The sequence below is a fragment of the Myripristis murdjan genome, chromosome 1, assembly GCF_902150065.1.
Source record: "Myripristis murdjan chromosome 1, fMyrMur1.1, whole genome shotgun sequence".
NCBI lineage: Eukaryota > Metazoa > Chordata > Actinopteri > Holocentriformes > Holocentridae > Myripristis > Myripristis murdjan.
In genome coordinates this window covers 7326920-7348689 of record NC_043980.1, presented here as the reverse complement: position 1 = coordinate 7348689, position 21770 = coordinate 7326920, and the positions used below count along the sequence as shown (strand labels likewise).

Genomic DNA, 21770 nt, shown 5'->3' with positions numbered 1-21770 from the left:
CCTGCCTGCTCTTCGTCAACCCGTCGCTCAAAACGAGTCAAAACACGTGTGCGTATGTGTACAGGCGTGTGAGCGCAAGTGATGCTGAGATGCAGACGAGTCACGACCTCCGATATATAGCCCTCCGAGTTGAAGGGGGGGTGAAGGGATGAGACAAGGCGGTGTACGGGGGGAGAGAGAGACACTAACCCGTTACTTGCCAACAGGCTATCCTGCTCACCTGAGGCTGACAGACAGCGTAGGAGGGCAGGCAGGCGTTTGACCCAGACTTTGTCGTTTTGGGATTATCTAATTGGTGTAAATCACTGGGTTATGGTTGCGTTCCCCAGATGTTTTTCCAAAGGATGTTGGCCCCTGGCAACACAATTCCAGGAAGTTGGGGGCAGATTTTTCGAAAGCTGCTATGGAGGGGACCAACATGACAATGAGATGGTGCTGATGACAGCCAGAGCCATCATGATAAAGGAATAAATAAAAAATGGATAGATAGGCAGGTGGAAAAGCAAGTAAAAAGACAGCCTCGAGATACACAGACAGAGACGCTTTAATACTTAGAGGCATAAAATTGACAGAAGAAGGACAATCTTGAAGTCAACACTTCAATGAAATGCGAAGCGAAAGAGGACTTTAAAGGGTTGCTAATCGAACCATGGTGGGAATTGAGGTCGTAATTGGAAAAATGAAAAGAAAAAAAACCACAACATGGCCTATAACAACAGACATTCCACAATGGGTGACTCGTCTTCTAAAGAAGGTTGACCATAAATTGAGGGATTTCACAAGCAATGTGCAGTCGACATGTAGAATATGTGTTATGTAACACTTGTAGGGCACAAGTAGGTGGTGATTACAAGATGGTGCATTTTTGTACCCTGTATTTTTCCATCCATGTGTTGGTCAGTTTGTACCCTATTAAGGGAATGATGAACACTTGCACACATGACTGACTCTTAGAAGATAAAGTGACTGATTCCGAAGCATTTGAGTTGCCTACCACCAGAAATAAGTTCTGTATCTCTCCATCTGGACATATATTTTTCTTCTGACAATATCAGACCATCGTACTTCATATATCTTATGAAAACAACTAGTGTCAATCAAACACTATTCGCAAATACTTTGTAGTGTTTTGTTGCTGTCCTGTCCAGGAACCAAAAAAGGTCTTGTTTTCAGCTTGACCACCATGCAGTGGCTTTTGATAGAGTTTCACTGGATGACAGTGAAACTCTTCTCAACCCAGAGAAGAGCATGTGTTCAGCGAACATAACCAAAAAGAAAATCAGAGGAGGTTTTCACATGACAACAGCAATTTGTTGAAACCTCACTCCATCAATGAGACATACCATGACTTTAAAAACTTTGTCGACCCTCCAAAATAAGACGTATATATGTTTACTGTTTAAGTCCTGGCCTTGTCTGTGCAATGATAAACTGAGGCAGTGTCTTTTTTTTTTTTTTTTTTTTTTTTTTTTTTTTTCAGAAACTTAGTGGCCTAAACAAATGTCAAGACACTGGAGATGGAAACTAACTACTTAAGTATTCTAGTTTGTGCACTTTACTAGATTTTCTACAATTTTTTTGAGAATTTTCACATTACCCTTACTCAAAGTATATTTTTAAACACTTACTCCTACTTCCACTTGAGGAAGCTATTTTTAGACTAGAGAAGTCAGTGCAATGAGATTTTGCATGTATTTATTACAGTAAATCAGCCCCATAGCTCATACTGTATCTTTCCTGATAAAAAAGGAACCATCTCTAAATCTTGAACTGGTAATGGCCCATGAAATTTATTGCCAGGTATTTCATTATTTTGTTGAGGATAAAAATTTGGAACCTACTCAAAATCCATCATTTTCCCTCATAAGAAATGACTGAGGTCTTCCTCACTGGTATTCCAGACAAATAGTCTGGCTCTAAAAGCCTCTATATTTCTTCTTGAGTAAAATATTTCAATATGCCTTCATTCCCTGCAAAGCATATAAAGAATGATATGTCAGTAAGACTAACTGGTAAATTTTCAAGGCATTTTGTTTGTGTCTTTCTTTTGTTAAGAAATCTGTAACTGAACCAAAAGCAGGGAGAGCTACAGAGGTTTAACACAAAAATAAATGTGTTTTCTTATTGATCACATGGGCTTTGGTTTGGACATTTATTTTGCTGTTGTGGTCAAGAACAATCCAATCAATATTTTTGTGTGTGAACAAATCTTTCCCTAAGCCAGAAAAAAACGAAGTTAGAAAGAGAAAAAAGATTGAAGTCAACAGGTGTAGCGCATTCACAGTTAACGTCGCATGTTCAGTTTGTGCTATTGTCACATAATCCAGTGGTGGAAGAATGTAATGTTCAAAGATGGCTGTGAAGGTTCACAGTCATCCAGTTCATGGTTATCCAAAGTAAGTTAAATCATTTATAAAGCACTCTCATTTCTCCTGCATGAAGAAGCTTCATGGATGGATTAACTCTACTTGGATTATGTTCATAAGAATTTCTGACAACACACAATCTGTGTTGTTGTTAGAAGGTAACAGTATCTCCCATAATCACCGGTGATCATTCAAGTGGAGTAAGATACCCTCCTCACACCAGGCTCAGACTACAAGACTTCAGAAATCCCAAAGTTGCTGTTCTGTTCAAGCTACACAACAATCTTTCCTGTATTTTACATCTTTACATTGTCAGCTGAGTGCTGTTCGTTGTCTTTATACATCCCATGGCACCACTGAGCAACTTTCATGGGAATCAAACGCTGTATCCAGGTCTCTTTACACATCACATGGTGCAGAGAGGGTGCATGAATTACATGATCTGTCTCCCGGGAGGACCCGGCTAAAGTCTGAAATTTCTACTGCAAAATGCATTAGAAATCAGTGCAGAATACAGAATCAGTGAATAAGTCACACCATCCTTTCTCTAACAGCTACTGCTGAAGTGCTCTTGAGCACTGAGCTTCCCTGCCTCTTCACAAGCATATGGTTGTACTGGGCAGTTTCTATGTGGCAATGTGTGTTTGCATGTTCCTTCCCTTCTGCAGCTGTTCCTCATGCATTACTGTGAATTAAAGTGCAACCTGTCATGTTACCCAGGTTAACTTACACACAGGTTAAAAAGCTGCAGCGGCTTTAGGACGATGACTTCACTCTCTGACCAGGGCTTGACTCAGCTCTCCTCAGCCAGAGACTAAACAGGTCTCACAGAGAGCATGCATCTCTGTAATCCTCACTGAAAACACGAGTATGAGAGGGCAAAAGGCCTGACACATTCCTTCCACCTCCCAAAGAGACGAGGGGATGAAGGGCAAGAAGAAGATTAAAGGAGGAGGCGGGTGAGGAGAAGGATTGAGAATTACGGTGGAGATAGAGCAATCCCTTTGGAATTTGGCCTAAAGAACCAGTCTGGAATTCAGACTTGTCAGAAGTTAGGAATGGAAAGCATGTGGCGTCGTTTATGGGAAAAGACACTAAATGTTGACAATACACTCATACTGTGGTATTGCTGGGAAGTAAAATGAGTGGCAGACTGATTAAGGGCATAGTCAGCCTGCCTGGACCGCAGCGGGCAGCTTGTGCCCCACTGGCATGCAAGGATGGCCGTGTCCGTCAGTCCATCCGACCTTCTATCTACATGTCCGTCTGTCATTTCAACGCTCTCTTCCAAGGCAACATTTGTCAAAATTCATTGGCCAGATTGACATGAAATTTGATGAGCACATTCATAACTCCTAGCGGACCAACCCAGCCAATGTAATCACCTCACAACCTTTCCTCTAGGTAATCTCCAGGTTTTGTTTTTATGCAACTAGTTACGTAATGTAGAAATAAGATCTTCCATAACGTCCTGCATCATGCAACGTTTTGCCTCATATGCAATATCTCAACATCTGTTTGACAGAATGATGTTAAATTTGTTGAGCACATTTATGCTCCCCAGAGGACGAACCTTGTCAATTTTGGTAACACTTCCACCTGTTGGCCAAAACGTCAAATTTGATTTCAATTTCTACCTGGAAGATGCTCATGAAATTTAGTGAATACTTTCCTGCCACCCCAGCTGTTACTTTTGGTGACCCTGTAACCTTTCCTCTGTGCCACTTAGGGCCCAACGTGGATGGACTGCCATGCCATTTGCTAAGTGGATTTGTAAAGCCTATCGATTTTGATGAGATCCTGTCCTAGTCCACCACTGAATGTAATCAAAAACTGATATGAAATTTTGTAACTGCAGAAAGATGAATGCTAACACATACATTTTTTTAAATATATAACCTAACGTTCCCTCAAGCACACATACACTCAAACATTTTTAATAATGTATTTCTAATTTTTAATAATGTAGTTTTTTCACTAATAATGTATAATGTTGCAACTGACCCATAATATACTATTATTAATAGACTTAATGCAATTAAAAATACATACATTTTTGTTTTGTTTTCTATGTTATTCATATGCAGTTCAACAATAAAACTGATGACCTGCTAATTTCAGGGGTTTGTTTTTATGAACCTGGTTATGAGGTAGCAATAAGACCTTCCATAAATTAGCAGTGGTCTATTAACCATATTTACAATTTAATACACACAGTTTGCACTTGGCATTCCCATTTGGGAGCTTCCCTGTACAACCAATCATTAACCAATGGTTGAAATAATCTTGGTTCACTCTTCACTGGTGGCTGCTGAGCACTTCTGCCTTGTTCAAGGGCACGGCGGCACTAGTAATTACTGAAGGGGACAATGTTTCACATGCAGTTCATGCAAAAGATCGAGAATTTGAAGAAATGACCTTACAGCCCACTTCTCGATCCTCTCTGCTTCCGTTGGCTCCTGACATGAATAAGAAGATCGTCTGATTTCCAATCTGCTCTAAATCTTTCTTGGAGCATCATAGATCTTGGTGTAAACCTCACATCCCTCCTCTCTGTGCTCTGACTCCGGCGCATTCCTGCACGTTCAGCACGCTCCTTCTCGAGGACTTACATACCAAGACAAATGTCTTTGGTGGCAAATTGTTTCAGTCTGTTTTATTAGAAAAAAAGAAGAAGAAATTATGTTCAATAACCTCATTATTTTTTTCACAGACATAGCATGTCAGTATTTTTGTGAAATCCTAATTTTCAAGTTTTAACAGGATTACATTGTCCTTTGTGGACTGAGAAAATCATGCACCAACCATTTTAAAACCTCATGGGATACACCTACAAATAAATTATTTTCAAGTTAAAATCAAGGCTGTTTTTCTTATTTCTTGAAAATTTGCAATTGTGGAAATATAATATACAAAAAACTATTTTTTAATCCCCAAAAAATAACCTCAGTAGTTTATACATATCTGATCAGATCAAAAATATTTTTTTTCCTTATCTGATCAGGGAATAGAGACAAGAATCAGAAATGAAGATATGATGTGTAGGTTTATCAGCAGCCAACCTTGAACCCAGGGCAGTCAGTCTGTCTTTCGGTTTAGAGGCAGCCAAGGGGCTGAGGCTCTGGCAGGACTGACTGAAGCCCAACCCTGATATAGAGAGGTAAAAATAGACAAGCATGTACAACACTGAACATGGAGAAAAATATCTCTGTGAACTGAAATAGCGAAAGTTTGGGAGAGTCACATGTGATGTGACAGTGGATGCATGAGTGTGTGTTTATGAACGAGAGAGAAAGGATTGCATGTGTGCACTCGACCTTGCACACGGTTTTGTTATTTAGCGTATTTTTTTTTTTAATCCATTCCAGTTTATTAAAACAAAATTAGAACAATGCACTTAAAACTGTGCACTAAATTGTAGATGTTATAATATCATATGAAAATAAACTGCACAAATGATACATATCAATACATAGAGTATTGATATGTATCAGATACAATATTGCAAAATATATGACCTACTCAGCTGCATAGATTTTTTATGGATAAAAACAATAATAATAAAATAATAATAATCACAATAATAATAATCCAAATATATCTAAATAACACCTGAAGAGACAGGACAAACATGCAATTTTTATCTAACTCTGATTGTGATTGACACTTCTTTTTTTTTAACCTGGGCTGTGATGAAAAAACATTTTAATCTTAATTAAGATTGCCATATTTAAGAAAGGTTTAAAAAAAATCAGACAAAATCATTAAAGCTTATGAGGGAAAGAACCCTGAGATAGACTGGCACTGGGCTTACAGCAAAAACACACCCAACGACATTTTCAAATGATATCTTGACTAATATGAAATAGATGATATGAGCACAGTAACTAAATATTAAATGTGCATCTGTAAGGACATCTGTGCATGATCATGTCATCCCAACAATCTCATCAGTTCAAATCCCTGGATATTTATTGTTGAATGAAGTTATTTTGGCTCTACAGACAATCTTTATAGGCTTTGAAAGAATTAATGACCAATGAATATCACCACTGTGTTGCATTCAAATTCTATGAATACTAATTGTATGAGGTCTGCTGTGCATTGCTGTGCATTCCTAGGTGAGCTGGTCTGACGGCCAGTCCATATAGGGCTTGTCTGAACCGAGCGGGGCAGGAATGTCGGGAGCAGCCATCCTGTAACGGGAAATATACAGAGGGGATTTAGCCTCGGAATCTCAAACTCGCGCAGAGCTGCTAATGTTTACGCCGTAAATCTGTTGGTCAGGCCGGCGGTTCTCAAACATGTGCCACTGAAGCCCAGGAATCTGCAGGTTTTCATTCCAAACCAGTCACCACAGCAGGTGATTTCACTGATTTACTCCCCTCCCCGCTTTCCTGTCCAGTTGCAGATGTGCACACCAATGAAATCACCTGCTTTGTTGTTATGAAAAGCTGCAGACTCTGAACCTCGATGGCGAGTAGTCGAGAACCACAGGGCCACGCAACTGTGCTTTTACCACCGTATTAGTGTACCGTGCTGTACCTGTGGTGTCGGTGCACTTGGCTGTGTTTTCCATAGATTCAATATGGTTAGGTTCCAGTAAAAGTGTGCTGATACAGTGGCTTATGTTGCCATCGTCTAGTGCAGTGGTTCCCAACCCAGTCCTCAAGGACTCCCTGTCTTGCAGGTTTTTGTTTCAGCTCTGCTCTTTCACACCTGATCCATGTATGGGCTTCATGCTGATTGGTTGCAACAGATCTACTTGAACAGGGCATGCATGAAGGTGCACGGGCCTTAATTGGCTGAGGTGTGCAAGAGCAAAGCGAGAACAAAAACCTGCAGGACAGGGGGCTTTGAGGACTGGTTTGGGAGCCGCTGTTCTAGTGGCTCCTGGCAGGACTGTCATCATCACCACAGTGCTGTACGAGCAATGGCCAGTTACATATGCCATTTGTAAATATACTGCAGGCGTAAAAAAAAAAAAAATACCTAGCTGTCCCCAGACCACATGATGAACTACAAGTCTTTACCTGTTTCCACCAGAGAAACCAGTTCCTGGCCCCAAAACAATCCTGGGGACTGTAAGGGTTGAGTTTGATATGCTCTTAGATGTATGAAACAAGAGACCTGTATTCCTCTATGCACACACATACACATACACTAAATAATAATGAACATGACAACGGCTGCAATATCTTCCGTGATTACTTTTAGGCTTTTATGCAGAACAACTAAGCAGCAAACAGTTCACTGCTTGCAAGGTGCTGCGGAAATGCAAACACACAAGAGCTTGGGGTTCCAGCTTTGTCCCAGAACCCAGTGGAAAACGATGCAATACCGCTGCAATGGGAAACAGAAGAAACAACACAATCTGTTCACATAGTAGCCCAATGACAGTGCGAAGTGAATGTAGTTCCTTCAAATTAGAGACAAGACGGGTCAAAGGAGCGATGGGTCTGCCATGGCTGCTGCTGTTTTAACTGGCCACGATGGTTCTGATGATCCACTGTTACACTTGGACAGGATCTAGTAGCTCCTGAATTGCAGTAGCCAGCCCAACCAAATCCTGCTCCATTTTTAGCATATACAGCACTGGGAATGAACTGCATTATGTCTATTAGGTAATACAGAAATACACCTGGATCCTTCCTATTATGGAGGGAAGTGCATCAATCATCCACAGACACCGATGAAAGCCAGAATGATGAAATCATCTTTTCTCTCTGTAAGTGATCCTCAATTAAAAACTATTTTGTCAAGCATGATGCCTTTTTACAGTACTGTATATGGTACCTGGGATAATGCATCAGTCTCTTTGCAGTATTTACTGGGTGATTTAACAAGTTGATCAAGCTGAAATCACTAATATTCTGGAACAAAAAAACACAGGGATTGGCACTTAGGCTGCACAAAAGCCTCTGAGGTGCTTTCATGACTAATTTAGGGCCTCTATTGTTCGGTTTTGTACCAGCCTGTTATTTACAAGATGAACTGTTGAACGGCTTTGCCAATATTCAGGATTTCACAGGGAGTAAACAGGTTCTCAGTGCCATCACAGACCAGAATTATGTAAGTTATCACTGTGAGTATTTTTATGGCCGCAGGAACAGGGGCGGTCTAGTCCGTTGTCGTCCTCCAACAGGAATGGCTGAGTTTAAAGTGGCCAAATCCACTAAAGTAACACTGAACATGATATTTAATCTATAGTTAGAAGGAAGGGACAAAACTTAGCAGAGTAAATGTGAAAAAATATTTATTTTGTACAATTTGAGACCCAAATGATTCCAAAGGTCCTTAAACAACAATCAATATGTCTGGCCCAATATGTCTGATGGCTTTTTACGTACACTCTTCTTCAAATGACAAACATTTCGACTGTATTTACTGGTGTGACTTAAAGACACCTTGTCTTTTTTTTTGTTGTTGACAATCTGAACATATTTTACTTTTTTTTTTGTTTTCTTTTCTACTATTGCTTGCTATTGCCTTTTGTTGCCTCTGTTTCTCTACTGTAAAGCACTTTGGTAGGCCACTGGCTGTTTTAAATGTGCTATACAAATAAAGCTGACATTGACATTGACATTGACATTTTCGTCTTAATCATTCACAACATGAACAAAATATATTTAACAGCAGGCAGGTGACAAAAATAATGGCTTTACAAAGTAAAAGTGCTTTTAAATGGACAAGTTCAAACTCAGTGTTGTAACCACAGAGAGAACCACTGAAACGGACAATGTCAACATCGGGTCCTGAGCCAAAGGTCGCTCACATGGCTGCGCCATCACGTTCACTGTACTTCAAATGAACGACCATGAGGAAAAACAAACTTTTTGGCAGGAAAACTGGTGCTTGTCAGACTGATTTACAATGTAAAATAAGTTTACAATGCAGAGCAAACGCTTTGCAACAGAGAGAAAGTAAACAACCAACTCAGACATTAAATATGTAATACATGCTGTAATAACTGCTATTGTCATTGTTGTGCGTTTATCAGCTGGGCTCTACACAGCCGGACTGGGACGATATGCTTATCTCCCAATGCAATACTATCACGGTGACAATTCTGAAGTATCGTGATTCTACAAGTACTGCGATCCGATATTATGATTTATTGCGATTTTTGTTTTTTTTGAATCGCCGTATAGTTTTTGGATGTAAAGTTTCATGAAGCTAAAGGTCACAACTGGTCCTTTTACACAGTGATGTCAAGTTCCAAAAAATGGTGTCACCACAATAAAACAGCGGCTATGGAGGCTAACATCATCCCCCATGAAAAAAATTGGGCTTACTGAATCCAGAATAGTCTCAGCTTTTCAGTCAGTCCCAATCTATACGACTTTAAGACGGCATGCACAAAACTGCACGGCTTTTACCCAAAAACTGCATGGGATTAGCATATGGTGGGTACGTCTGCAAAGGGGAGACCCATGGGTGCCCAGAGAACCCATTTTCATTCAGATATCTTGAGGTCAGAGGCCTCCAGTCCAGTTTCACTGATTTTTTTTAAAAAAAATCATACAGAAAAGAATCACAATGTTTAAGTGAATTGTGTTTTTTTCCCATCCCTACTACACAGGTAACACTGTAGTAAGTCCATTAGTAAGTCCATGGGTTTCCACAGCTGGGCTGCATAATAAGGATGTGTCCTGCAGGAGGGAAACCAGCTCCACAGGACCAGGTGGACCAGTCTGCCTCTGTTTGGGCCCACAGTGGGACCCGGGCACCCGCTCTGGGCTGTCCCGTGGCTTTTTACACACTGTTTTCTTCATGCCAGGGCAGCCACTGAGCCTGGAAGCCAGGGATCGCTTAGGTCTGGGCTTCCTCAGCTTCTTCCGCTCCGGATCGTGGACCACGCTGTGGCGCTGGAGACTCTGCCTCATGGCGAAGGTCTTCCCGCAGCCTTCGTGGGTGCAGGCGAAGGGCCGCAGCACTTCGTGGAAGGAGCTGATGTGGCTCTGCAGGTTGAAGGGCGTGGTGAACGACCTGTCGCAGCCGTCCCGGGGACACTTCAGCACCACTCGCGTCTCGGAGTGGACCTGCTGGTGCTGCTGCAGGGCCCACGAGTCGCGGAACACCTTGTTGCAGCGGTCGCAGGTCAGCACCGCCCTGTGCAGCTCCTTCCTGTGCTTCAGGTACTCTGTCCAGGTCTTTGCGGTGAAGGCGCAGCCCTCCTCCTTGCAGGGGTAACCTCTGTGCACCTTCTCATGGCGTTTCAGCTTGCTCGGGAAGGTGAACCGCATCTGGCAGCCCTCAAAGGTGCACTGGTAAGGGGGCAGCAGGGTGTGCTGCTCACACATGTGCGACTTGAGCTGTTTGTTTTTCCTGAAGGTGATCCCGCAGCCCTCCACTTTGCACACATATTTTTTCTGTTCTTGAGTGTGAGTGCGGCTGATGTGTCTCTTGAGGTTTGAATTAGTGGTGAAGGCCTCCGTACAGCCACCAGCCGTGCACAGGAAAGGCTTCACCCCGCTGTGAGTGAGCTCATGCCGCGCCAGGTGGTACTGACTGCAGAAGGACTTACCGCAGCCGGCGCTCTCACATGTGTACGGCTTCACTCCGGTGTGCTTACACATGTGCGCATCGAGTTTCCACTGTTTGTTGTAGGCGGCCGGACAGTCGGGGAAAGAGCAGATGTAGCGTCTGTGCGGCTGCTTTTCGGTCTCCATTTCTGCGGCATTGGTTAAAAAATAATATTAATACAGCAAATCCTGACACAGTTCCGCGCACGTTTTCATCGGCGCCGCTTCCCACAATCCCCTGCGATCTGACGTGACTTCCGAAACCTGGAAGTGACGTCTCCATTACCCATCAGTGCCTGTGGTATTGGCTTCTTGTTGTTGCAGCTCGTACCAGCTCTAAAACATTTGTAAGTATATTTAAAGCTACGGATCAGAGATACTAAACGTGGCACTTGTGCGTGTGATGTAATGTTTAGATGAAGGTTTTTGTTACAGTTGTCCTCCACGCTCTCTTGGTTTCGGACGCGTGCATCGAGCCCAAATACGTTTTCTTGCAAGGACGCAACCTCACACCAGGCTTCATAAAAATAACCTGGCAGTTTCGTGTGTCCCAGCGCACACGCTTTGTAGAACAGGACTTAAGACATTTTATATTCGTACAAGGTCCACTGTAAAATTCGGCATAACTCTGATCCACCAAACAGCGTGTAGTTTGCGAGAAGTCGATGTTATATATAGTCCAGTAATTTTAGGCCAAAATTGGGGTCATCCTAGGACAAATTGCAAGAGAAGCAAACTCAACTGATTTTGTATCCTCAGTTTGTCCTGAGTGAGGGGAAAAAAGTCCCAAGAAATCCCATTGGTGGAAAGTTTTGAAAATCACCTATATATGACCATATGTTACCAAAAAACACTGTTTTTAACACACAGGGGAAAGGGGTTCAAAATTTTACTTTCAGATATCACTATAAAAATTCACAAGTTGATTACACACACAAAGACAAGAAAAAAAGTCAATTACCAGTTCTTTGAATTATTCTGTTTTCACATGCATATCACACATTATCTGATTTGATATGCGCTAATAAGGAATATGAGGAATAAATGCCAGAAGAGACATTTAAACAGTAAATTAAAAGGTTACTATATAACAGTGAATTAAAAGGTTACTATATATATAGTAACCTTTTAATCCACTGTTTAAATATCTGTTCTGGCATTTATTCCTTATATTCCTTATTAGCGCATATCAAATCAGATAATGTGCGATATGCATGTGTAAACAGAATAATTTAAAGAGCTGGTAATTGACTTTTTTTCTTGTCTTTGTGTGTGTAATCAACCTGTGAATTTTTATAGTGATATCTGAAAGTAAAATTTTGAACTCCTTTCCCCTGTGTGTTAAAAACAGTGTTTTTTGGTAATATGTGGTCATAAATAGGTGATTTTCAAAACTTTCCACCAATGGGATTTCTTGGGACTTTTTTTCCCCTCACTCAGGACAAACTGAGGATACAAAATCAGTTGAGTTTGCTTCTCTTGCAATTTGTCCTAGGTTTTTTCATAAAATGACTGGACTAATAGGCTAGTTGTTCAAGCTGGTAGCTGTCGGCCTCACGTGGTTGTTATGGTGAGATATCATGTGAATAACAGGCGCACCGCTGTTAAAAGAGTTGATTTCTTTTAAACAAGAGGTGTTTCATGGAACATATGCATGCCGAATTTATCATTGGATCATATTAAGTCAGAAAATGTCTTATGTTAGGTTTTATTAACCACCTATATAGACGCTGGGTAACGTTTGCATTAATTTGCCAGTATTTCGAACGAAATTTGGTGCAAGTTTTCTCCACACTAACGACAGCTAGTTTGAGACTCTTTGCTCGCATTAAGTCCCTTTATGCCAACTTAAGGTTCAGATAACTTAGGTTAATGTTAATGTCCCACTTGTTAAACCTCAATTTATTTAGCTAATTAGCTAAACGGTCTAAATAGTGACTCTACACAGTGAGTAACAGTTAGCCGTTTTTTCTTCGAGGATGGCGATGTCTTTTTTTTTTTTTTTTTTTTTTTTTTAGGGCTGGGTGATGGGGACAAAATCAAATATCACGATATTTTTATTGTTGTTTATTGTTTATTGTTTATTGTTTATTGTTGATCCCCATTAGTCACTGCCTCAGTAGTGACTATTCTTCCTGGGGCCAAATAAGAAATACAATATAATCAAAAGATTTACAAGCAAAACCTAATAAAAAACAAAAGAAAAAAGAAAAAAATTAAATAAATTAAAAACATGTAACATATACAGTCACACATATATCAAAAAATGAAAACAACAACTATCATCCTAAATAACAAATGAAAACAACAACTATCATCCTAAATAACAAAGAATGATAAACAAAATATAACAGACATAAAATACCTACAGAAGTGAACAAAAATAGTATTTTTATGGTATTTTTGACCAAATACCTCCATCAATGTTGTGACAGTTTTGTAGGGATGACTACTGGTGCTGTCATTAGATGTTTACATGAGAGATTTTTCTAAGCAGTCATTAGTGCAGTGGATATGACCAAGCAGGAAGAGAGAAGTAATAAAACAGTTAGAAGAGTGTGATAAGTTTGGAAAATTGCTTTACTTTACTATAATACAGCTTTTCAAACCAGGAAAAGACATCACTTATGTCAAGTCATGTTATTATGATATCTTAAATCCCAAATGAAATCTATTTTCATATCACAATATCGATAAAATATTGATATATCACCTAGTCCTAATTTTAACGTCTGGTCATTTTGGCATATTGGTTAAGGTTAGGGTTGGGCCTAAGATTAGTGGAAGGCTGTGGAAGATGCATCTAAGTCAGCCAGGTCGTGCCTTTGCCATCCTAAGAAAAAAAAAAATGCTAACATTTACACCCTGATATGATAACATAGAGTTTCTCTCTTTTTTCCCTAGTATAAAGAGGGCTAATCCACTACTAAGGTGGAGAGCAAGTCGTCAATATGGTACGTCAGAATCTATATCTTGCATCTACAAATAACCACATGGATTTATGTTTCGAGACTCAGTTATTACTTTTTTATTCAGTTTGTTCTATTGTTTTCCTTGACAGGGTGAAAGAAAAGGAACAAACAAGTACTACCCTCCAGATTTTGACCCGGCCAAGGTGTGTATGACCGCACAGACTAGCAGATGGCTGCACGGATGGCCTGTGCAGCTCAAGACTGGCATGCAGGATAAAGATGGTACAAAAAAACTGAAGTGTCTGTCATTCTCTGTCTGTAGCATGGATCTCTCAATGGCTACCACAAAACTCACCCTCTGCGAGAGAGGGCAAGAAAACTGTCCCAGGGTATCCTCATTATCAGGTCAGTAAGGACACACACACACACACACGTACACACACACACACTTGTTGGTTGAGACTAGGAATATTTTTTTTTTTTTTAGCTATTTAGTATCTTTTATGTTATATTAATATGTTATCACTATTTAAAAAAATGGAAAAGGATTTTGCATGTTATAGATTGCTACACATCCCATTATTAATTTTGAAATGATAAGGAAATGTAAAATATCCAGGTGAATGTGACTGTATTCAACCCGTAGATGCATAAGTGACTGGACCCTGCACTCTTCCATGAGTGTGTCAAAAATGACCCCCATTTGATTCAATGTATTTTTCAGTAATTTAAGATGATTATTCTCATCCTTTTCGCTAAACTGCAACATATTTGGTGTGCACAGCAATGATTTATAATTTATAATATGATTATTTGTGTAACCTATTTTTAAGTGTGTTTAGCCAGCTACCCATGATATGGGCTTCCAAACTAATTAATAAACAGCTTTATACTTAAAAAGAGTCAGATGTTTTCATACTCAATCATGCATCTAGGGGTATTTAAGATTAAAGAGAGTGTAGAAGACCAAGCATAGTGTTAGTACCAACATTTCAAGCAAGGCCCATCTCTTGTGTCGGTTCAATTTGGTAAACAATTATTTGTGTCTGTGAAGGTTTGAGATGCCCTACAACATCTGGTGTGATGGCTGCAAGAATCACATCGGCATGGGTAAGCTAACACGGTCAAATTGTCGAGGTATCTCTGGTGGTGGTTCAGACATCGCGTAGTGACTCTCGTTTTTCTGCACAGGGGTACGCTACAATGCCGAGAAAAAGAAAGTGGGGAACTACTACACCACGCCAATCTACAGGTAAACACACACACACACACGGCTCTTAGAGGCCAAAAGTCTTAGCTGTTGTATGAAAATATAATGAGTTTTGTACTTTTGGGCCATCGTCAATGAAAAAATTCAATCAACCTAATTTAATGTGCTGATAATCCCCATAAAGAATAGTTAGCCCTGATTTTATTGTTTTGTATTTTTAGTAATTTGGAGAACATACATGTGGTGAAAACAAATTAATCAGTTATAGTTTCATAAATGAGTTTCTCCCCCCTTTTTACTAAGATTCAAACATGGCTCCTCAGTTGCTAAGTTTTATGAACCCAGAATTCATAAAATCCTTGCATATTATTTTGTTTGATTTAAAAAAAAAAAGTACACAGCATGATCGGGATAAGGATTGTTGGCAAATTTATCCAATCTAAGGTCGGATCAGTCTCAGAAATCTGTCCAATCTGTGGCACAGTTTTTTTTTTTTTGTCTTTAAAACATCCCAAACCCATGTTGAACCTCTATAATAAATGAAAACCATAAATAACAGTTGACTTCAGTGACTGCAAACTGAGCTTTTTTACATTTTGAGCACTGCTCCTTCCCCATCATGCAACAGGTTTAGGATGAAGTGCCACCTGTGTGTCAACTACATCGAGATGCAGACGGACCCAGCCACCTGTGACTACGTGATAGTGAGCGGGGCGAGCAGGAAGGAGGAACGCTGGGACATGGCCGACAACGAGCAGATCCTCACCACAGGTACACACAGCTCCGACAAAGCAGATTCACACTTTCCAGAGACGTTACTGGTCAAAAACATTTAAAAAACAAAACTGCTTATACTGTTTTTATTGAAGCAAGAAATCTGCCTGAGTGGTTTGATGGTTCATAGCAAAATAGTTAAGAAATAACTCCTTCAAACTTCCCTGACAGAAGCAGCAGAATTTCACTCTCTTCTTCTGAATGAGCTCCCCTTTATTTACTTATTTTTCTAGTATTTTTGTCTTTTTTTTTTTTTTCTTCTTGACATGGGGCACCAGAAGTGGATGAATTTCCCATCAGCCTCTCTTTTTGTCTCAGGATCTTTGTCATTATGCAGTGTTTATGTGTTTTCTATGATGCATTTGACATAACATCTTATGGCCAAAATACAAAAAATAGATCCTGGAGGTTTCTTTGACTATAGTCTGCTGTTCAAATCAGGTTGAATCATGTGGGAAAATACACAGCTGTGAGCCTTGTCAAGCTCACAGCCCATCTCAAAATGTGAAATGTTTTTTTTTTTTTCCAGTGTTTTTGATAAGTACGTTCAGTTTGCAGGGAATGATCATGTCCACAAGGCGTTCTTTGGCTCTTATCTGTCATCGCCTCACTCCTTTTTGTTGCTTGCTCTTCTCCTTTTCTTGATGCTTCTCTCCTGATCACCCTCCCCTTCTCTCTCTCTCTCTCTCTCTCTCTCTCTCTCTCTCTCTCCCTCTCTCTCTCTCTCTTTCTCCCTCTCTCTGCAGAGCGGACAGAGAAGGAGAAGCTGGAGACAGATGCCATGTACAAGCTCGACCACAGCGGCAAAGACAAGGAGAAGCTGAAGAAAGCTCTGCCCTCGCTGTCGGAGATCCAGGACCACCAGGCCGGCTGGAAGGATGACTTTCAGCTCAACAGCTCCCTCCGCAGGAAGTTCAGGGTACTGTTAGGGAGTTTTTTCCCCCACACAATCTGAAATCACCTTATCTCAATTCTAAGCTTTTATAGATATCGAACACAAATATTTTTAGTAGGTCATGCTCGGACACACAGGTTTTTTAACAGGTGACTTGAGTGCTCAATGGCCCAGTACAGCTCTCATCATAATTCCCATAATCCACAGTTAGCTCAGTGTTTTTATCATTTTGCATGTATGCCTGGAGAAAAGTCTTCAAGTCACTACAAATGTGGGCAGCTCATGTTTGAAAGTCATAATATTTGAGAGGATCTTCCCTATATTAAGTTACAACCAGCAGCAAAATGACCTAAAGTCTTAAATTTAACTTGCCTCAACATGCACACACCCTGTGCATTCAGATTTTTATATATCTGTTTTTCATATAAGGTACAACTTTCTCAGAGGTAATTTTTATTACTCCTTGTAATGTATATTTAAGACAAAACCTCAAACCAGGCACCTGTGTTGGTATTTTTATTATTGTTATTATTATTTTTTTTTTTGCAAGTTATCAGTTTCCATTCTTCATAGATGCTACAATAATGTGGCAATTTTTGTGGAGATTTTTTCCTGTAAAATGTAATTACCATCAATGTGTCATTGAAACCATCAACAATCATTCAAATAATCTAAATCCCTACTTACTTAAACTTGCAGAAATCCTGTACATTCAGTGTCAGATGTTGGTCCTTTGAATTTTTCATGTGGTAGTTTAGATTTTATTTATTTATTTTTGTTCATTTTATCCCATAAAATATGTTGCATAAATCCTATATTCTTATTTTTCCATGTGTAACTCAGGTGTCTCATACAGCTTCCCTCTCCAAATACAATGTGCCGGCCTCTGTGCGCAGAACATGGCATGTCATAATATCATGATTTTTTTTTTTTTTCATTAAACTGATGGTTGTGGTTTAATTGTTGCAGTCGGAGAAGAAAGTTCTGGCCGAGCAGGAGGAGAAGGACAACGCGGTGAGGATGAGGACCAACCTGTCCATCCCGCTGCTGCCAGAGAAGGACGAGGACAAGAAACTTGCGGCACTGCTCACCTACCAGGCACCTGACTGTAAGGAACACACACACACACACACACACAGAGGATACACAGGTATGCCGTGAGTAATTCACTGTCTGCCTGTGAATAAAATGACGTTAAAATATATGTAACATGAAAATGAAGCATGAAACATAAACAGACTTGGTGTAAGAAGCTCCAAATAATAGTAAGCAGCTTTGAATTGATTGGCTGACGTCACGGTGGACAGTGAGGGTCACATTAGTCTCAGCTGGTGCACATAAAAAACACAGCGATGTAAACCTGGCCCAAATTCCAAATTATTGACCCAATTTATTTACATACCAAACCCATTGATAACCCGGTGTTAATTGTGGACTCATTGAAAGGGTTCCTGCTCATGATTGGGAAAACAGCTGAAACATTTCCGTTTCAAATCACTACAGATGAAATGTAGAGAAACCGTCAGCTGTAGAGTGATAGGACCTTGCTGACCATCGTCATCATCATGAAAAAAAAACCAAAATCTTCAAATCCAGTGAAAGAACTGAGGTCCAGGATAAAGGCGTTTATCAGATTTTAAAACTTAAGTCCTCACAGACGGAGCTGCCACAGTGCTGAAGCTTGATTGGTTGACAAAACCAGCAAATCTGCTCCCAGTGTGTATGTGTGTGTGTCTGCTCAAATGTAGTATGAGCTATAATTCCTGTAATAGGGTAAAATTTAACACTTTGCTCCTTTTTATCCCGCTCCTCCTTCCCATGCAGCCTACGAGGACAGGCAGCACAGCAAGCGGAAGGAGATCTCCTCTCGCTCGTGGTTCTCGTCTCCATCTGCGCCAGCGGGGGGCGCCGCAGGCAGTCTGCTCCACAAGCTGGGGCTGCAGGGGAAAGGAGCAGCGGTGGCCAAAGCCCTGGGGCCCTCGTCCTCGAGCCCCCTGATCCGCAGACGCTCAGAGGCATCGGGAAGCAAAAGCGAACCGTGTGCCACCGTCACCCGCAGGAAGTCCAACCCTGAGATCAACACACAAGAGTGCGCCGTTTCTGAGGTCACACACACGGAGCAAGGCTCAAATATGGGACAAAAAGTCACAGAGACAAATGAGAGTGCGTCCAAGGAGACAAATGGTGGCACCACAGAGGAAGACAGCAAGGAATTGACAAGAGTGGAGGACTTTGGGAAGGAAAAGGAGCAGGACAGAAGTTTTGGAGGTGGCACATCTCTGGTGGCGGACTACAGCGACTCAGACTCAGATCCTGGTCTCTGAAGCTGCTCTCTTTCAAAAAAAACAAAAAAAAAAACAATACTGCTTCTGTTTTTAGTTCATGAAATATACGATGAAAGGCCAATGCGTCGATTTGTGAGATGGAAACATTAAAAAATTGGAGCTGCTCATCACAGCTGCAGGCAGTAATGACCACCTTTGCTGAGCCTTGTGTAGCAAATCTCAACCTTTGTTATAAACTGTAGCTGTCATTTGTTGACAGAAACAATGGTTAGTCACAAGTCGTCACAACCAAAATCATATTCTGTCACTTATGTTTTCCCAGAGCAGTGTGTGAAATAAGATACTAACCTTACACTTTGACAGCTTGTGTGATGCTGTGTCATGGATGTCTCCTGCGACGACGAGCCGTCTCCAAAATGCGTTTTGACATCTGCACAAGGCGTGTTGGCTGTCATCGTGTATTGTTCATAAGGCTTTGCAGACAATAGAAAACAAATGGCCATATCATATTGATGTGCTTTTATGTTTTACATGCACACATGTTGTGAGATCTCGTGAAACAACTTTTTTGTGTTATTGTTTGGAACCCGACAAGGAAAAATCCACTTTAAAATGCTTCATCACTGTTAAAAACAGATTAAGGAGATAAGTCTTTAAATTCTGTGCTTTGTTTTTTTTTTTTTTTTTTTTTTTTTTTTTTTTTTTTTTTTTTTTGCTTGGTGGTGTGTATTTCTTATTCCCACAGATAACTGGCCAATTGTAACATTAAGTTCACATATTTCCAGCAGTTACAATAGCAGAAAATATTTCAGCGATCTAAAACATCAACGGTAAATGTGAGGTTTCCAAAAAAACGAGGCCTTCTTTCTGGAGCGGCTGTTTTGCACCGATGTTCAGCAATCATACAGGGAGAAATCCATCATCGAAGAGACGCAGAGACAAATTCTTCACCGACGGTAGCCTCAATAGACCACAGGTTGTGTTTCGAGTGAGGATTGCCTCAGTGTTCACAGCCTGTTTGGCTAGCTTGCCAGAAGGTAACAAAGCAACATGGCATCACCAGTCTCATTAAAAATAAGACAGAGCATGCTCATTCTCTGAAAAGCAGGAAATCACTAGAAGTAGGCAAAGCAGGTTGACAGAAACAGGAAAAGCCAAAAAAGTAAATTACAGCCCTTCACAATGTACAATAAACATCAGATCGATGATATCCAACAGCTCTTGAGCATCTGATGAGGTTTTTTTTTTTTTTTTTTTTTTCGCCTCAAGGCAAAGCTGCCACTTAGAAATCTCTTAACGGCCCTTTTTTTGTGTGTATATGTAGTTTAATGAGATATTGCATATTTTAATTGGTTAAACAAGATACAATCACAACAGCAGCAGTATCCCTGACAAGCAGTTCATACACACATCTGCTTATTGATGTTAAAGAATGACAACTGACGGCCACAGAGCTCCAGTCTGTTAGTAAGGTTTACATCATTGTGGGTTTTTATCTAACAGAGAATGAAGCACACACATCAGTGTGGCGCAAGACATATTTCACTTACCACCATTGTGAAAATAAATCACGTTTTAGTTAAAAGGTAAGTTCTTTGGAAAGTTATTTTCCTCTTTTCTGAGGTGGTCAGGTTTCCTAAATGTTAATCAGCTTGTCAGGACAGATTTCTATATTTCGTGTTCCTCCCTGTATGTTCTTGAAATGAATTAAATTGGCTCTTACTCTGAAAGAAAAAAACAGAGCTTTAGTGAAATGTTAAACTTGATAAGAGTAACCTAACTGTCCTTGTTCGGATTGGATGGAAGTGTGGGCTGTATTGTGGGAAATAAAAGGCTGGCCATGAGAAAAGAGTCGTGATGTGTGACGTTTGGAGTTTTGCAGCATGCCACATACGTACATGCCTCATGTTATATTGGTTATGAACATAAAAGTGAGCAGATTTGATTTCTGTGCAGCTGTTTTCTGGGAGTGCCAATTCATTTTGAACAGAACAAAATAAAATGAGATGCTAAGATGTATATGAAGTTTTTCACGATTACAACAAATATTGGGTGAAAATTAAAAAAAAAAAAAGTCCAGAGAGACTGCTTACAGTTAATACACCCTCCTCCACACACTGATTGTTTGATTAGGAAAGTAGGACGTGTGTGTGTGTGTGTGTGTGTGTGTGTGTGTGTGTGTGTATGTGTGTGTGTGTTAGAGAGAGGGGAGGTTGTTGTAGCAGCAGACTATCTCCAGTGTCCATAGTCCACTGAGACCCCAGTCTGTCACCATGTCAGAGTGGACGCTACAACTCTTTTTATTCCTCATAATTTCTTATTTCTACAACTCCAATGGTCAGCTCAACGGTTTTCCAAGGTAACGTGTTTTACTTTTCTGACATTTTCCACTGGTGTTTTGAACAGCTTTCATGTCTGATGCTTGGTGTCTAATGTGGCAAACTGTCTTTACAGAAGACACAGTTGGGATGACAGATATGTTCATATTAAAATCAAATATATGTCTCCATTGAGCCAAGAGCTTGTAGCATGTTTTGTATTAAGATGTCACTGTGTTCCAGATTTATGACATTTGAGGACTTCTTGGATCACAATGAGTAAGTAACAAAAACTGACTTTGTCAAAGCGGTGGGGGAGGGGGGGGGGGGGGGGGGGGGGGGGGGCAGTTTGGATGTTTACAGAGGTTGTATTATCTAGTGGTCAGGATCACATGCGGCACTTTTTTCAACCAGATATAGTCCATCACAGGCAATGAAAATATCATGGGTTTTGAGCGATCCGGGTTTTTGAAGGCTTGTAGGCC

At 40.5% G+C, this 21770-nt stretch overlaps 3 protein-coding genes across 3 annotated transcripts in view; 2 read left to right on the top strand and 1 right to left on the bottom strand.

Moving 5' to 3' along the window:
- Nucleotides 1–8605: 8605 nt before the first annotated feature.
- LOC115360015 (transcription factor IIIA-like) lies at nucleotides 8606–11067 on the bottom strand. Its single transcript, XM_030052701.1, has one exon. The coding sequence runs from the start codon at nucleotides 11036–11038 to the stop codon at nucleotides 9941–9943; it is 1098 nt and encodes a 365-aa protein (XP_029908561.1). The 5' UTR covers nucleotides 11039–11067; the 3' UTR covers nucleotides 8606–9940.
- A 33-nt stretch (nucleotides 11068–11100) lies between these two features.
- On the top strand, nucleotides 11101–19075 carry yju2b (YJU2 splicing factor homolog B). The gene is made up of 10 exons (XM_030052700.1): nucleotides 11101–11238; nucleotides 13796–13845; nucleotides 13953–14006; nucleotides 14126–14208; nucleotides 14858–14913; nucleotides 14995–15055; nucleotides 15642–15784; nucleotides 16534–16706; nucleotides 17652–17790; nucleotides 18507–19075. Exons 2-10 carry the CDS (start codon nucleotides 13843–13845, stop codon nucleotides 19004–19006), a joined length of 1212 nt encoding a protein of 403 aa, XP_029908560.1. The 5' UTR covers nucleotides 11101–11238; nucleotides 13796–13842; the 3' UTR covers nucleotides 19007–19075.
- A 1261-nt stretch (nucleotides 19076–20336) lies between these two features.
- LOC115358146 (venom factor-like) overlaps nucleotides 20337–21770 on the top strand; it is a 44137-nt gene continuing 42703 nt past the window's right edge. The window contains exon 1 of the mRNA XM_030049997.1: nucleotides 20337–21326. Within this exon, the coding sequence (XP_029905857.1) occupies nucleotides 21241–21326 (86 nt within the window). The 5' untranslated portion in view covers nucleotides 20337–21240. The remainder of the gene's footprint in view (nucleotides 21327–21770) is intronic.